Source organism: Arvicanthis niloticus, chromosome 7, assembly GCF_011762505.2.
Source record: "Arvicanthis niloticus isolate mArvNil1 chromosome 7, mArvNil1.pat.X, whole genome shotgun sequence".
Lineage (NCBI taxonomy): Eukaryota > Metazoa > Chordata > Mammalia > Rodentia > Muridae > Arvicanthis > Arvicanthis niloticus.
The window spans coordinates 31,834,818-31,853,638 of NC_047664.1; the positions used below are offsets into that span (position 1 = coordinate 31,834,818).

The 18,821-nt window shown below is 39.4% G+C and overlaps 1 protein-coding gene across 2 annotated transcripts in view; it reads right to left on the bottom strand.

Moving 5' to 3' along the window:
* Abca13 (ATP binding cassette subfamily A member 13) overlaps positions 1–18,821 on the bottom strand; it is a 439,574-nt gene that overhangs the window by 367,315 nt on the left and 53,438 nt on the right. For both annotated transcript variants that reach the window (XM_076938134.1, XM_034509530.2), the window contains exons 4-8: positions 11,937–12,088; positions 10,829–10,857; positions 7,132–7,295; positions 5,281–5,411; positions 1,474–1,607 (exon numbers count right to left, since the gene is read on the bottom strand). In XM_076938134.1, the coding sequence (XP_076794249.1) occupies positions 1,474–1,607; positions 5,281–5,411; positions 7,132–7,295; positions 10,829–10,857; positions 11,937–12,088 (610 nt within the window). The remainder of the gene's footprint in view (positions 1–1,473; positions 1,608–5,280; positions 5,412–7,131; positions 7,296–10,828; positions 10,858–11,936; positions 12,089–18,821) is intronic.

Genomic DNA, 18,821 nt, shown 5'->3' on the forward strand with positions numbered 1-18,821 from the left:
TCTCAACTGCAGCAGCTATGAACATTTTGACATCCAAAATCTCAAGTCAGGTAAGTTGGAGATACCTCGTAAAATCGTCAGATCATACAGTTTGTCAGATTGTAGACAAAAAGACTAAACCCAATGGGCTTCTTTGGTTCAGATAGCTCAAGATTCTGGAGGCTAGCAAGTCTAAGAATGTGGCCTTGGCACCTTCTTGACATCTGATGAAAGCCTTATTCTTCATCAAAACGTGGCATCAAATATTACCTGGCCATATAGGGTAAGTGTAGCACTTACGTCTCTTCCTCCACTAATAAAGTCACCAATGTCACCATGAGTTAACCACCCATGACTTTATCTAGTCTTAATTACTTCACAAAAAATTCACCTCCAAATACTATTTAAAATTTTACAAATTGACTTTTCAAAAAAATGGTGTTAGAGGACTATGGTCAAAGCATGGCGAATGTGTCAGGAGACAGCAGTTATTTACAGAGACATGGAAAATCATGGAAAAGTAGGGTAAAGCTTATCCCCATTATACTCCAAGACTCCAAAAGGAAATACCAGGTATTCACTGAGTATACAAGAAAAACCCTTTAGGCATAAGCTGGGGTCTGAGGGAAAGAGAGTCACAAACCAAGGATGCAAGTGTGTGTTCTTGTACCTACTGCAAAGCAGAAGGGCCTCCAAATTGTCTGAAGCTACAGAAAATGGCTCTGCAGACAAAAGACACCCAGAGAGCCTCAGCAATATCCATGTGAACTATGTACTAAGGGGAGGCTAAGACAACATCTTTATTTCTTCTAGTTTAGTAACTGAGGCTTAGTTTCAGCCAGCCCATCTCCTCTCATAGCCGTTTTCTCTTCGCCTGGAGAATCCTCCCCATATCTGCTCCCACTCAGTCTAGTTTTCTTGCCTAAAGCTATACTCACTGGTCTATCATACTGATAGTTTCCAGAGTAATCAAGTTCATATCACTTTTAAACTGCCTCAGTGCTGAAATAAAATGATAAGGAAAGAAAGGGACATTTCTAAGGGCTGCTATGTCTAAGAAGCTTGAAGTTCAGAAGCAGATTTCACCTTCCGAGCTATCATCTCCCACCATCACTACCCAACTGGCCCCAGTGATAAACAGTTGTCTCTCTGTTTCTGTGAAGCATTGATTCCAGGACCCTCCAAAGATTTCAAAGCCCACAGATATCAAATTCTCTTATTCAAAATGGTATGGTATTTGTATAAAAGCTGCAAACATATGCCTAAATAGTTTAACTCATTTCCAGGTGACTTAAAATAGCTAACATGATGTGAGTACTCTAGAAATAATTACTATACACTGTTGTTTTGGGTGTGGTGACAAGGGACTAGGCTGTACAAATTCATGTGTTATCTAAATGTTTGGGTTTGTAGCTGAGTGTGAGATGCAGAGGTTATAGTCTAGAGACACTCGAAGGATGCCCAATGCCATGAGAAGAAGACAAGTGTGCATACCTCCTCCAGCTCAGCTGAATAATTCAAGATGTGTTGCATTTGAAGGTCATTGAAACCAAATTGGGATTTGAGATCAGACTGGACTTTCTGGGGATCCCATACCATATTCTTCAGGGATAGGCGGTAAACGGTGTCTGTGAACACAGATGACTTATGCATTAGTTATTTTGATATTTAAATATGCCTATAATAATAAACAAAATAATATTTTACTTCTAAATGAATAAAAATTAAACCTAATTACCACTGAAGACCATTTGGGGTGAATAAAAACATTGGCTGGAGAGATGGTTCAAAAGTTAATGGTGTTGACTGTTCTTTCAGATAATCCAAGCTCAGTCCCCAGCACTCACATGGTGGCTCACAACCACCTGTGACGCCAGTTGTATGGGTCCTGATGACTTCTTAGCTCTATGAACACCTAAGTGCACATGATACACATAGACTCACTCAGTCTTATGTACAGATGTGTGCACATGTAAATACATACACATAAAATAAACAAATAAGTTTAAAAGAGAATAAACAAAAGCTGGTACAGTTATCACCCCTCATGTGCAGAGGACACTTTGCAAGGTCCCTAGAAGATGCCTGAAAACATACATAACCAAACCCTGGATATAGAAATTTTTCCTACCCACACATACCCATGATAAAGTTTAATTTATAAAGTAGGCATAGTAAGACATTTAAGAGACGAATAATACAATAATAATATGCTTCAATAAAACTTCCAAAATATAAATTTTTCTTTGTATTTTAAGGCTACCATTTTTTTTAAAAAGTTACTTGAACAAAAGCATTTTTATGCCATGACAGCTAATCTGATAACCAAAAGTCCTATTGGCTGCTGAATAATTAATGTACAGGCAGTGTATATGGTATGGATACATGGAGCAAAGGCGAGATTCCTGTTCAAGGTAACATGGAACAAGAAAGAGTAAGATTTCACCTTGTTATTTAATAATCCCATTCCCAGAATAAAATAGATCTTATGCCCAAAATATGTTGTTCCCAAGCCTGAGTTGTAAATATCTATTTCTACCGATATTATAATTCATTGGAATTAGACACAGAGTTCCATAAAAGATCAGAAAAATAGTGTCAACAGTCTACCAAAAGGCTTTAGAAAAGAAATCTATTATTTTTGAAAACTGAAGGGAAATATGATTCTGAAATTTGTAGCTGAAGAGTGCCCTGTTCAGATACTGTGAATTAATAATGTCAGTGAATCATGTGACTGGGCCTCCATCACTTTCCTCCATGCACTGTAATCTGTTCACCAGGAAAAACATTTTTCTTGGAGACAAGAGAAATGAAGACAATTTTTAGTGGTCTCTAGAGGTCCGTTCTATAATCGTATTTCTTAACTCTGACTCAAATGGATATAAAATTGTTTTAATTACATTCTTTAAAGTAATTATATCTCCAATTGTACGCTAAATTGAATGTTATAATGTGGATGATTTGCACAAATTTCTGCTTCTAAATGAGCTTGTTAAAATTGAGGTCACAGAAAAATCTTTCAATGTGGTGTTTTAATATATCTCCTAGTCCACCTTCAGTCTTTTATTCCAGACTTAAGAAATAGCTTCTGGTAGAACTAAATTGATATAAAAATTGAGTTGATCCTTAATAGCCTAGCTTCCTTCATACAAAAATAAGTCAAAGAAACCCACCCTCTCCATAAGATTTATCCTCCTGAGCCCCAAGCAGCAAATGGAGTTTGGGGTAAGGGAGGGTATTTTGAAGGACAATATTGTGTTAGGCTGTTGTATACAGCAGGAGAAATATATCTGGGTCTACAGGAATCTCTGGAAAACCAATGCATTGTATAGCTCAGGACATGGAGCCATCAAAAGTGAAAGGCCAACGGGAAGTGTGACCCAGGACTTACGTGTCTCCAGCCTCACTCACAGGTGTCTCACGAGCATTCCTGAGTCTCTTGCTCCATTGGCCATTGACACTGCACCTGGCTCCCTTTCTGAGCCCATCTCTGCCACTGCCTGATATACCTCAGACACACTGACCATTGAGCTCTGTCCACTCCTGACAAGCCCATGAATGCCAAACACTCTTCCCCTTTTCTGGAAATGTTCTTTGGTCATGTTAACAAATTCTAATATTCTTTAAAACTCTTCTCTGAAGCTGTTCCAGAAGAAGAAGATGCCAGATCCTCTCTCTGTGTGGTCTGTTTTCTATGTTGACATCTGTTGCTCCTTTATAAACATCTCTGGATACAAGAACCACTCCTCATTGATAACTATGATCCCAGTTACTTAGGAAGCTGAGTCCAGAAAATTACATGTTCAAGACCAGCCTGGGAAACTTAGTGAGATACTACTTCTAAATAAAACTAATTTTTGCCAGGCGGTAGTGGTGCACACCTTTAATCCCAGCACTTGGGAGGCAGAGGCAGGCAGATTTCTGAGTTCGAGGCCAGCCTGGTCTACAGAGTGAGTTCCAGGACAGCCAGGGCTACACAGAGAAACCCTGTCTTGAAAAGCCAAAATAAATAAATAAATAAATAAAATTTAAAAAAAAATAAAAAAACTAATTTTTAATGTAAAGTCACGTTATTGTAATTAATTCACAAATAAAATATGCAGCCAGATTAGCCTAGCCACTCAAACAAATATTTGTCTAATATGTAAATCTCAATGAGTTTGTGTAAAAGAAAAAAAATAAGTGGTAGGAAGATGCTAAAGAGATGTTCAGTGGTTAGAAGTGAATCCTGCTGGGCCTAAGACCTGAGTTACTTAAACTCCCTGTACCCATAAGCAGTGAATCACAACTGCCTCCAACTCCAGTTCCTGGGAACCTGATGCCCTCTTCTGACCACTATGGATATTACACTCATGTGTGTAAGCCCACACAACATACATAGAATGAAAAATAAAATATGTTTTAAATATTGGGTTATAGTAAAATGATAGAGTACTTAAGTAATGTGTGAGACAGAGAGAGACAGAGACAGAGTGACAGAGAGAGAGGGAGAGAGAGAGAGAGAGAGAGAGAGAGAGAGAGAGAGAGAGAGAGAGAGAGACCCATTTCCTTTTCAGCTCATAAATAAAATAGGTAGATGGGTGGGATGTTGGTGGAGTAGCAATGAAGGGGTGAGTGGGTTGAGAATGGCTAACTGATAGATGTTAATGAGTAAAGTGGCAGGGGCAGACGGACAGCCAAGTGGCTAGGTGGATGGCTGGATGGTTACGGACAGACAACAGATGATAAGAGATAAATAAATGCTAACCGCATCATTCTCCAACTGCACTTCCCACAGAAAATTAAAGAAAGAACAAGCCAACAGGAATCAATTTACAAGTAAAATATTAAATTCAGTGACAACTTAATAATGTTCAAGTCAAGAAAATAGGGGATCTCATTTCCTTCCCTGAAGAGGGCTACTTATTACATACACAATAGTGTGCTTTCTTTGAATGACCTCACTGTTTCCCGCTGCCTCCAAGTCCACTTACAGGGGACTGGAATTTCTTCCCAACAGGAGCTTAAAAGAATGTCTGAACTTAAAAGATGGCTTACAACTTAAGAAATATTTTTTAAATTTCAGTTGTTTAAAATATAAGTGTAATTTTTATTAGCAATGACTGCAGAATTTCAACAGCTGAAGAAAGTCAGTTTTGACTTGCAAACTTTAACTGTATTACTAACCGTCTTACTAACAGAAACAATGAATTTTGGGTTGACATTTTAATTAATTAATTCTTTAAAGATCCCTGTGACTCTGTACTTGCTAACAAGAGTGGAATATCCCCCAATACAGCCCCAGTTCTCAGGGTCTCTCACCATTGACAGCTGCTCTGTGCTGCTGCAGAAACCTCAGGGTGGAGATGGTCACATTCAGAACATGTCTAGAAACTTGGGGGATGGTCTGGTGCAGGGGTAGCCAATCCAAATCTCCCAGAGATGCTAATGAACTAGATCAGAAACAAACCAAGCAGAGTGAGTTAGTTAGCAGCCAACCAAGGAGTATCAACTCCAGACGTATGACATTCCCATTGGCCAGACACCAACCCTGATTAAGGATGTTACCAGATATTAGCGTGTCTGCATTCTGCTTGGTTTAATGAGACCCTAACTCCCTGGGTAGGAGAATAAGCAGAAATGAGGTTTTGTCTTGGAATATTCAAGTGGCTATCACATACATCTTGATTCAGAGTGTTCTACCACAGACACTGTTTTATGCTCAGTCTTGGGTCTTTCTGCCTCTTTTGGCAGCTGACAAGGCCAGACACAATACACAATGTGAAAGGAAAGGAGGGTATGCAGTTAGCAGGGCTTCCTCGGGTTCCCATAGTCAGTCTAATACCTGAAGAACATACTATATTCCTACCCAGGGAACTAAAAAGGGATATGTGTCCTATCCGAAGGTCTAAAAAGTTCATGGGCCAATCAGTGGATGTCAAACTGTTTTACAGAATAAAGGGATTTAGACAGGAGGAGTAATAGGAATATGTTATGCATTCTATTTTTTTAAATGACAATATTTTATAAATAATTTCTGTTACAGGTCAGAATCATTTTCAGCTGAGGTGGAATTGTGTGTATTTTATCAGCATGAGGCTGAAACCACCAACACCATGGTTCTAAGCAGGTAATCTCCATATGGCTCCTTACTAAGGAAATCTCTCACTGCAGCTGTGTGGCTTTAGGAGAATCCCATGACTTTTAAAAACCATCCCTGAATCCCAACATTACTTGCAAGCAATGCCTACTATGAGTAGAATTTTTTTGCTATTATAGAAAGAATACAGAACAGAAATGAAACAGGCAGAAGATGACACTGTCAGCCACTCTTATCATAGCTACTGGTTTGAAATTGTTCATATCTCTAAATACCCTGACTATTCTCATGGTCCACAGCTGATCAGCCCAGTGCTTAGAGCAGCAGGACAGAGAGGGCTCACTACAACTCTGGCCAAATAATCAAGATTACAAAATGTTAGAATGTGCTTCATGCTCTGCCACCAGTGATGACCATTACATTTCAAAAGACATAGCAAAAATTCAAAGAGTCTGGTCCTCAGATGAGCTGTAATCTAGAATGTGAGGTGTAAGAGACAGGCACCCCTAACAACCCTCAGCTATTGCAAGGAGCTGTGTATATGCGTAGTTAAGTTAATAATGTAATGTAAAAATCACTAGTTGGAAGTTCACGACATGAAGCTCTGCTTCAGAGTGTTCCTCTAAGAACATGAGGTCAGATCCACTAGACTTGTTATGTCAGCAGGACAATGCACCTCTCAGGATACATGATGTCTTTGGTATTATTGACTAAAATTATTATACTGTGCCACTTTTCTAGCTGTGAAAACCTTAGAAACAAATACCAAGGCTGATGGTAAGATTATTAATTATAGTATCTTATATACTATTTCATCAATGTTCATACAAGTCAATAAAATGTTAATCAGATAATGTTAACTTTCTAGTGGTTGAATATGCTCTAAAGAGCACCACTGCCCACAGGTAAGATACGTATACACTGATGGGGAAAAGGCAAAGTGTAAGGGTTCTAGATGCCTTAAAAGGACATTATTAGTGTGTATTTTATAAAAATTATTGCCCAGTGACACATTCTCCTACTAAAATTATGGAGATAACACACATGAATGTTTGTTGTTGTTTTTTGCTTACTTCAAACCGGCCTGGAGAAAGTGTGTCACAGCACCCATGCTATCTTCCAAGCGAACACTGGACATGTGCAGTCTGGGCAGAGAATGTAGAAAATCCCAAATATGAGGTTGCTGGTGAAGACTTTCCAATTTTGATATCACATCCTCAGTTTTATTGAGATCCATCTGAGAGAAAAAAGTACCAAAAGTTTTCCCATTTAACTTTATTGATCAAGTACAGAGGAAACAGAGACAGATAAACAAGATGTTTCACATACGTTAAAAAATAAAATAAAAATAAAAAATAAAAAAAAACTCATGCCTAACTCCACGCTATGTTCAATTGACAAAATTTTTAAATTATTAGGTTCCTTCTATTCTTAAAGTTTTGAAACTATAAAAATTTGTATGTATAAAATCAAGTATCAATACTAAAAACATGAGAAAACCTTCTATTTAAATTAACTATAAAGTATCAAAAAGAAAAAATAAGGGAAGAATAAAAAGCAGCAAAAAACAAAAGAGCGGAAGGGGCAGAAAAGAAGGATGCAGGAAATGAGAGGAAGGAGGGGGAGGGAAGCAGGATGGGCTGTCATGGGCACCACCTATGTGGTACCCAGGAGGGCTGCTCTGAGTGCCAGCCCTCTTGAAGGATCCTCTCAGGCTTAGCTTGCTTCTTATAGAGAACAGATGCAGAAAGAAAATACTGTCAATGGGAGGTGTTGAGGCTAGATTAGACATCCAGTGGGGGCGGGGAGAGTTACCTGATGACCTCAAAAACAGCTTTTATTCCTGCTCTTCCAGCCCTCTGCATATCCTCCTGGAACTGTATAAGCTGTCTCCCCAGCCATTCCTATTCTCTCCCAGGAGACAGGAGTCACACCCCCCACCCCCTTGCTCTATTAGAACCTCCCTTGTCATGGGAGCCTCCCTGTCAGCATCACCCACCACCTCGAGCTACTACTTGAGGTGGCCACTGCTCTGATTGTTCCCTCCCCAGCACTAAGATAGTGGATCACCTCATCTCCTTGACAATAGTTTTTCTGGGCTTCTACACAGCTTTACCCCCATCTCTTCCTATCTCCCCATACCTTCTCAGATACATTCCCTGCCTCGTCTCCATCTACACTCTCTACCCTTCCTTCACGTGTCACTTCTGCCCCAACACTGTGCAAATCCATCACATCTATCCCAGGCTGTTTATCTCAGCACCCATTTTGTGTCACCACACCCTCCTTGACAGCACCATTTAGATGGATCCCTAGCATGCCCATGTCAGTCTCCTGATTTCTCCTCCCTGCTTCCTCCTCCTCACCACACCACCAAGGGAAACTTGCACTAACCTTTCTCTACCTCAGCAAATGGCCATTCTGCACTTCCAGGTGCTGAGATAAAGCATCTAGAATCACTTTGACTCCTCTAGCTCATGTTCACTGAGAGATTCTATCAGTTGCACCTTCTAAATATACCAAGAATTCTACCACTGCCTACTTTCTCTGACTGCACAGCTGCATTACACCTTTGACATATATAAGTACTGCATAAGTAACTAAGTTGATTCCTTAGTTTCTAAATTTTGTTTTCACCATCACCAACCTATGGCTCAGCACAGTGACACAAAAGGTCCTGTAAAGATATCATTCATATCTCACTCCCCTGATCAGATTACCCCCAAAAACATTCCACTCAAAATGAAAATCAGGGAGAAAACCAAACATGGTAGAATGCTGGGAATCCCAGCACTGAGGTGTTGGAGAGATAGAAGTATCAGGAGTTCAAAGTCATCCTTCATGACATAGAGAGTTGGAGTCCAACCTGGGCTATTTGAGACCCAGTCTAAGAAGGAAGGAAGGAAGGAAGGAAGGAAGGAAGGAAGGAAGGAAGGAAGGAAGGAAGGAAGGAAGGAAAAAGGGAGAGAGGGAAGGAAGGAAGAAAGGAAATATATTAGGTGATATGACATCATTACCAAAATTCCATAGCAAAACATAGACTTAGAATCTTTCATTGTAACAAACAGGACTGCTTTGCTGTGGCCACAGTTCAGCTCAGCATATGCATGGCCTCAATGTTTGCATAATAATCAGACCATGGATATGATGGCAGTTTCTATTTTCCACAATTTCTATAATCTTTTTCCATGTTAATTGTTGATTGTATAAAGTAGAGTATCAACATTTACTTAACCTAGTTTTGAATATTAAAATTATCCATCATTATAATCTATTTATGCATGAAAATTTTTAGCATAAGAAAAATTGTCAGAAAGGCCACAAAGGTATCAAGTTGTTTTTCAACATTGATTATATCAGTCTTTCATTGTCACAAGTCATCTGACATTTAGGTGTGCTGCTCATAACACCCCAAAATGCTAATTTGATCATTAAAACTACATTTCACATGATTGAGCTAACACTCTTCGATTATCTATAAACTGGGCTTGCATGAACCTAGATGAGCCCCTTTGTGTAGTAACATTTCTAAAAGTTTGGTTTCTTTTTTTAATACAAAGAAACATCATAAGAAAGTGTTTTCATTTTTATCCTAGATGTGGGGATATGAGGCTGCTTTGAACTGACCGGTGCGGCTAACTATGATTTGCCTCATGCTCTAGCAGAGGCATGGGTTTACCAGCTGCAGATAGTTTCTGTGGTTCCATGATGTTTGAAATTCTGGCAACTTTTCAGAGGTTATATTAAATGCTATGGCCCCTAGAAGTATGGTGGGTGGTTATTGATCACTTAGCGAAGTTGGTTGTAGTTTGTTAGTAGCTGTGGTCAAAGAAGAAACAAAAGGAAAGAAATTGGATCCAGAGATTATCCTAACTCCTCTCTTCCCTCTATCCTTGTTTTTCTCCTGTCTAGTGTTAGGGGATGAAACTACATGGATAAAGGGTAGAAGAAAAAAAACCCACAAAGTAGCAGAGGTCAACTGCACCTTTGCCGTGGTGTAGCAGTTGGTGTACGCACGGGCACTTCTGCCCCACCCAGAGCATTTTGACCCTTATTGTTGGACTCTTATAATGTTTTATTATGTACACATTTTCATGAGCTGCTTTATAGCCTGCTGAGAATTTTTCAGACACAGTGCCAGAGCACAGTGCTACCAAAAACGCCTGGGCCTTGAGTGTCTGGTGGAGCAGTGTAAGCAAAGAACAGCCTCGGTACTGAGGGTCACCCTTTGCTCGGGCCTCCGCAACCTTGACTCTACTGATGGCCGGTTGAGTATGTTGTGGGGATGCCTGTCTTTGAAGAATATTTAGAAGCATTTCCACCCCTGATCATCAGAAACAAAGAGTGGTCTCTCCACCTACCCCTAGCTGTAACAATTTCAACTGTATGCAGATGAAAGCAAGTCATCTTATTGATTCTATGGCCTTAACTGGAAGGCCTGTGTTTCAATTATATGCCAAGCACAGATCTCACCAACTTTGACTTCATGTTGACTTAAATCCTTCCAACCTGAGTGTGTGTATGTGAGTGTGTGTGTGTGTGTGTGTGTGTGTGTGTCTATACCACCCACTGCATCCTCTCCCATCTTCTCCTTCTCATAGTCCCAGAACTCTGATTTAAGAAATTAAAATCCATCTATGTCTGATGCAAATTTATGTCTATTGAATCCCACCCTGTACAGTCATTATCCAAAAAAAAAAAAATGAAGTGACTAATAGAGTCCTTTAAAATATAAACTCAGCCACAAAGAGATGCTGCTGGAATACTCACTGTTAGAAAACTGGAGCCATGAGAGGAACCTACAATAAAACACATTTAACAGGTCAGCTGGTCAGACCTCAAAGGCCACTGCAGGCCTGCTTCAGTCTATTACTGCAAAGAGACATACGTAGGCAACAAACAGAAGGATAAATACAAAGACAACTGTTGCTGCCACATCCCAAATAAACAAATAGTAAAACAAATAGTAAATGCATTTCAGAATTTTGTCAGTTTCTAATCACACCTGGCATTGTGATTATGCCCACAGAATGAATAGAGTGAGTGGAAACAGAAAAAAAAAAAATAATAATCTGAGTGCGTTTGCACACCTGCAATCCCAGCACTCAGAAAGCAGAGGCAGGATGATTGCTGAGTTCAGAACCTTCTTAGTCTATATAGTAAGCTCCAGGTCATCCAGAGCTACATAGCAAGACCCTTTCACAGAAAAAAAAATATATATATATACCAAACAAGCAAAACCTTTAGAGTCGAGGTGAAAGAAAAGTGAAATTATTATTTTTCAAACTTTTAAATAACATGCTATGGGAGATAGCTCAGACACTAACAAACTGAAAATAGGTATACCCATCTCAAGAGAATTAGTTCTCCTCTCCGTCATATATGAAAAAGAACTGCTCTTGAACCCCACCCCTCAAAAAAAAGTGTTATTGCTTATTGAGACTAATCATCACCCCATAGCCCAGGCAGACCTTGAATTCAAAATCCTGCCACAATCCCCAAAAGCTGAGGTTACAGATGAGAGCCCTTATCTGTTGTGGAAGACTGCCTGCCTTTTACAGAGATACTCTCAAAAAACAAAAAGGAAAAAGACCAAGTCACATCTCCAAATCGGGAATGCTTGTAGAGATGGTGTAGGCAGTTCTAAAAAAATGGACAGGCAACATAGAAAGTGTAGATGGTATTAGAAGAGGTGATTTAGATAGCTGGGCCTCAGCCTTATAGCCTTTACATGCCCCAGAGAGGAAGAGCATTCAAGCCCACCCTCCAAAACAGCAAACAGTGCTAACCTCATCCAGCAGGGGGCGCAGCTTCACCTAAGCCCTGAAGAACTCTCACTCTGTCCAAGAAAACAAGGTAACCGGTTTCAGGCTCTTACCTGGGGTTTCAGATCTTTTCAGCCAGAGTTTTTGTAAGTTCTTTGCCTTGCCCATTGTTTCAAAAATTTCCTCAGCCAGGTCCTGAATCTCATTTAAAAAGGCCAAGCTACTGACTTTTCTGTCATCAGATGTAGTTTGGAACCTAGACAAACTTCAGACACAAAAAAATAACTATCACCCATGGGAGAACTCTTGCAGGAATCCGTTTCCCTGGCATTTAAAAGGTTTTGACACCCCATACCAAACTGTCTTCAGTGAAATATGCACGTAATTACATGCCTATCACCCACCCAGAAACACCCTTGACCATCATCCAAAATGGAAAGTATCTCTAAAATATACAAATTTAAGGTGAAAAATAATCTCTTCATTACCTGTAAAGATCAAATTTTCATATAGTCATTAGGTTTTTTTTTCATTTATTCAACATGTATTATACCACATACCCCATGCAAGGTGCTGAGAGTAAATATCAGTGAGCAATAGCAGGAAACAGAGGGCATTGTGGGTAGTCATAGATACTATGAGACAAGAAATAAAGGGGACTGGATGGTGGAGAAGGGCTCATAGCTGATAGCTGATAAATGAAATGGCCCACGCACGGCAAGGACTAGGGGTCTGTGCTGAGCATGAGGGTACCCAGGGGTGAAAAGAGTCAGAAGTATCTAGACAAGGACAGAGAAATTTGGTGGTGACAGAGGATTCCAGAGTTAGTTATGAGAAGTCAACCACTCAACAGCAGCAGTGATCTGTTAGCATGACCTATCTAAAAAGGAGAAACCAATCAAGCACACTAACAGTGTAAAAACAGTATTTGCTGAGCCCAGTACCTGCTCATAGTAAAAAGTCCCTAAAAATGAAATCAACTTTTTTAACTTGTAAGAAACATTTGCACAATGCCTACAGCTTCCTTTTAACAGTGAGGCCTTCAAGGCTTTCTCAAAAGATCAGGAACCACAGTCCTTCCTCCTCCCCATACCTTTTAAATACCTGCTGAAACCACAGAGGCATGGGGGCAAAATGGGAATAAGGACATGTTGATTTAAAAAAAAAAATCAGTGCTGGGCTGGAGAGATGGTTCAGTGGCTAAAAGCAATTGTTGCTTTTGCAGAGGACCCAGGTTTATTCCAACGTCTGCATGATGGTTTAAAACCACATGTATGGGAATTCTAGGACAGTCAGGGCTACACAGAGAAATCTTATCTTGTAAAACAAAAACAGCTCACAGAAGCAAGAGGAAGCAGGGCTCCCAGGAGCTCTAACCCAAGCAGTATCTTAGGTAAGGAGACAGCAACACCTGCCCCATACAGGGAGTAACTGGGACCCACTGGGAACCAGGAATTCACTCCTGGCCCAGAGCACTGGTTTCCTTCTGGTCAGCGCCCAAGCACTGAATAGATTTTGGGCCTTAGCTCTAACCCCAGTAGCAACACCCACCCCACACAGTTCTGACACAACCAATATAATAGGAAAGACAGGCTCTAGTCAGAGACAGGGCAGGTAGCACTAAGGAGATCCAGATGGCAAAAGGCAAGTGCAAGAACTTAAGTATCATCAACCCAGGGTACTTGGCATCATTAGAACCTAGTTTTCCCACATTAGAAAGTCCTGAATTCTCCATATCACTAGGAAAGCAAGATTCAGATTTAAAATCATTTCTAATGATGATGATAGAGGACTTTAAGAAGGACATACATAAATAACACTCTCAAAGAAATTGAGAACATAGGTAAACAGGTAGAAGCCCTTAAAGAGGAAGCACAAAAATCCCTTAAAGAATTACAAGAGAACACAACCAAACAGGTGAAGAAATTGAACAAAGCCATCCAGGACATAAAAATGGAAGAAGAAACAATAACGAAATCACAAAGGGAGACTACCCTGGAGATAGAAAACCTAGGAAAGAAATCAAGAGTCATAGACACTAGCACCACTAACAGAATACAAAAGATAGAAGAGAGAATCTCAGGTGCAGAAGATACCATAAAAAATAGTGACACAACTGTCAAAGAAAACACAAAATGCAAAAGGTTCTTAACACAAAACATCCAGGAAATCCAGGACACAATGAGAAGACCAAACCTAAGGATAATAGGTATAGAAGAGAGTAAAGATTTCCAACTTAAAGGGTCAATAAATATCTTCAACGAAATTATAGAAGAAAACTTCCCTAACCTAAAGAACGAGATTCCCATAAACATACAAGAAGCCTACAGAACACCAAATAGACTAGATCAGAAAAGAAATACCTCCTGTCGCATAATAATCAAAACACAAAATGCACAAAACAAAGAAAGAATATTAAATGCAGTAAGGGAAAAAGGCCAAGTAACATATAAAGGCAGACCTATCAGAATTACACCAGAGTTCTCACCAGATACTATAAAAGGCAGAAGATCCTGGACAGATGTCATACAGACCCCAAGAGAACACAAATGCCAACCCAAGTTACCATACCCAGCAAAACTCTCAATTACCATAGTTGGAGAAACCAAGATATTCCACGACAAAACCAAATTTACTCAATATCTTTTCACAAACTCAGCACTACAAAGGATAATAGCGGGAACGCTCCAATACAAGGAGGGAAATTATACCCTAGGAAGAGCAAGAAAGTAATCCTCTTCCAACAAATCCAAAAAAAGATAGCCACACAAACAATGCCATCACTAATAACAAAAATAACAATAAGCAACAATCTCCTCTCCTTAATATTGCTTGACATCAATGGACTCAATTCCCTAATAAAAAGACACAGGCTAATGAACTGGATATGTAAACAAGACCCAGCATTTTGCTGCATACAGGAAACCTACCTCAGTAACAAGGACAGATACTACCTTAGAGTAAAAGGCTGGAAAACAATTTTTCAAGCAAATGGTCCTAAGAAACAAGCTGGAGTAGCCATTCTAAAATCTCCAGCCTGAGAACACAAAGGGAAGGACTCATGGCTCTACCTCTATAAGTAGTTGAGGGTAGCCTTTTCAGGCATCAGTGAAAGTGGAGGTCCTTGGTGCCTAAAAGTTTGGATTCCTTAGTGTTGGGAAATTCGAGAGCAGGGAGGCAGAAATGGGAGGATGGTGGGAGCACACCCTCATAGAAATAGGAGGGGGATGGAATAAGGGGGTTGAGGGGGATGGGAGAGGAGATAACATTGTAAAGTAAATAAGTAAAATATTCAATTAAAAAAGAAATAATGGGTCTGGCAATTATAGTTGAGCACTTGAGACTTTTTGTCAACAATTTATTATGGTGATTTTGTATAATCCTCAAGGACAAGGTATTGTGGAAGAGCCCCCATAGAACTTTCAAAAGATTGGTGAGACATACTGTTGCTGAGACAAAGAATGATGCCAACCTGTGAGCTTGCTGAATTCTCTGACAAGGGTGACTGGGGAGTTGTATTGGACATATGTTCCTGACCCACCTTTGCTTAACTATATCCCAAGATGGGACATGCTACTTTGCCTCAAGTTTTTAGAACTTGTGGGGTAGAAAATCAGAAAAAGAAATTATGTCTCTTATATTTTTCTTAAAGGTGCCCAGCTATTAGGACTCAATCATATACTGATCTAGGAATCAATCCAATATGGGAAATAACAGTCTACTTTTGGAAGACTGGATCTGGACTTTGTCAGAGACATATTTGGAAGCTAGCTGTAGCTCACTATGATGTTAGGATAGAAAAGATAATGTTGGGACAGGATCTGGATTTCAAACAAGGGTTAGTGCATGTTTTAAGTCTCTTTTAATTGTCAAGCTAAAATTGGTTTCATCTCTTCTACAGCATTTATTGTAAGTTGAATTGACTGTATAATTTTCAATTGTGTTAGTGTTTTGAAACCTGGCATGTCTGTTACGGGGGTCTATCTTTCAGCTTTTGTCTCACTGCCCTGAGTATTAGAAAACCTTGATTCTCTGAACAAAAGCTTGAAAGTGCTGGAAGAAGTGAGTTAGGCTTTAAGCAGAAGCAAGATGATAGCAGGCTTGATTGTTGCTGGTATAACAGCTTTAATTACATTAATTGCTAGCACCTCTGCTTCTGCAATAGCATTGACACAAGGAGTTAAGACAACTATTTTTGTTAACCATCTAGCAAAAAAAAATGTTACTAATGTATTGAGTATACAAAAGGATTTATATAGGTATCTGGAACAACGAATGATGCTCTATAACCCATTCAAATTATCTGAAGGAAGTTCAGGGTTCAAGAGTTAGGAGTCATCCCAAGTGTCACGACAAATATAAAAGTGTCATTGGAGTAGTGTTACTTTTGAAATTCACAATGATTGTCATTATAATTAGAAAAAAGTTTAAAGACACCTGTAAGATATTTGGCATAATCCTAACACCTCTCTGGGTGTGTTAACTTTGAATAGTGAGATTATGAATTTAAAGAATTCTGCTCTGTTGACCTTTAATTCTGCGGATAATGCTGATAAAATTATCCATGGCCTGAGGTCAGTATTTTCATTTTGGACAAACCTCAGAAATGACATATACAGCTTGATCAGGCTAGCCCTTCTTGTCCTAGGAATAGTTTTATTCTTGCCCATCGTGTTAAAGCTTATCTTTAACAACATCAACATGTTGGCAGCCAAAGTACATGGCTTAAACCTGAAAATGGACCCCCAGACAAAGTTATTAAATTAACAGGCTGGCAAGCCAAGGACAGGTAAGATTCTGCACAGAGCCTTACCAATCTAAGACAGAAGTGCATTGCCTTTGATAATGCATATTTCATGATGGGTAATGAAGGCATTTTTGTCAGAATGACCTAAGACAGGCTCAGTCTTGTTAACAAAATAAAAAGGGGGAAGAGATGAAAAGCCTTTGAGGCTGCTTGGCAAGAAGCTGACATGGGCCAAGAACAAAGAAAGGGGCTGCTTGGCAGGAATATAACATTGGCCAAGGACAAAGAAGTAGGCGTCAAGCAGGAATCTGACACTAGACTAAAACAAAGAAGTAATTTCAGGTAGGAGTCTAAATTGTAGGTTACAACAAAGACATAATCTCAGGCAGGAATCTAAATATTAGGCCAGAACAAAAAAATAATTTCAGACAGGAATCCAAATTTTAGGCTAGAACAAGGAAGTAGGTTTCAGACATGAAAATGACCTTGGGCTAGGATAGGGAAGTAGGCTCAGATACTTTGGTCATCCTGATAAGCCTTTAGAAACAGTGATCAAGGAGGTGTTCATGTAACTGGGTTTAATGCCTTGCTTTTTCTTTGACTATTTGTGTTTATTGTATTGCTTGTTCCTCCACTATTTGCATCTATTGTATTGCTAGACCCTCAATGTAGAACTGACCTTATTACATGCATGTAATCAAAATGGTATAAAAGCATAAAGGAAGAGGGGGTATAAAATAGGGGCTTCTAGGGAGGGGAAATGGGGAAAGGGGATGACATCTGTATTGTAAATAAATAAACTATCCAATAAAAGGGAAAAAGAAAACAAACAAACAAACAAAAAAAAAAAACATATATGTAACTCCACTCCCAGGGGATTTAAAGCCCTATTCTTACCTCAGGCACCAGGTATACATGTGGTATACAAACATATGTACAGGCAAAATACACATACCTACAAAATACTAAAGTCAATAAGTATTTTTTAAATAAAGAAACAGTCAAAGGCCTTTCTTTAAGAACGCATAATTGAATACAGATTCAAAATACTGCACATAAAGTTCAAAATAATTTTTGTAAGCTAAAATAAGACTTGGTCTCTTTCCTGTGCTCCCCCAAGGAACAGGTACACTTGACATTAGAAGAGCAAGCTTTGTGACTGCAAAGTGAGAAAAAGATGAAGGATGACAGGGCTTTGGAGGAAGGGGAAAGCAGACAGACTCAGGACCCACTGTGACCCTGAAAAGACCTTAACAAATTAGGTATGGAACGTTAACTGCACTTATTCTTTTCTGTATGTCTCTTATTAAATTATTTATTCATTTACTTAATATTAAAATTTTATTAATTTAATTAATATTAAAAATTATTTATACTTATCCACTTTACATTCTGCTCACTGCCCTCCTCTGGTCATCACCCCCTCAATCCTCCCCCCAGCCCTCTACCCCATTCCTTATCCTCTGAGCATGTGGGTCCCCGTGGGTATTACCCTACCCTGGCACATCAAGTCTCTGTGATGTTAGGCGAATCCTGTCCCTCTGAGGCCAGACAAAGGAGTCCAGCTAGAGAAACATATCTAACAGACAGACAGTGACTTTTGGGACAGCCCCCACTCTACTTGTTTGGGATACACATGAAGACCAAGTTGTACATCTGCTACATATGTGCAGAGAGAACTAGGTCTAGTCTGTGTATGTTCTTTTCTGTATTTTGATGCTTTAACATGTTGAAGGCTTGCTGGCCCTCGATGGCAGTCCTTGCTGGGGTAGACAGTTTTTAGACATGGCAAATATCAATGGTAGGTGGTTAAGTTTATTCATGGCTATGTGTTTACCTGATTTAAAGGGGGATTTATAGAGAGAGAGATGAGCTGGACTCCCAAGATGCTGGCACAAATGGCTTCTCCTGGAGCCAGATAGAAGTACAGGCTCATGCCTGTAACACCACTCATCATCCAGAAAGAGAAGCCAGGGGTCTCTTTTGAGAATGGTGGTAATTGGCTCCATTTACTGGATATTCAAGAACTGTAATTGTTCTCCCATGGAGATGTTTAGTTTATGTACACAACTTATTTGTTTTAAGTAGACTAACTTTATAATCACATTCATTTGCTATTTATTTTATTTTAGCATTAAGCAATGTTTCTCTAACAAGATAATACATAAAAGACATTTGATATTTTATGAGCAGAGAAAAACTACATCAATTCTAACTCTAGGAGAATAGGTGAATAATAACAAATGTTTCT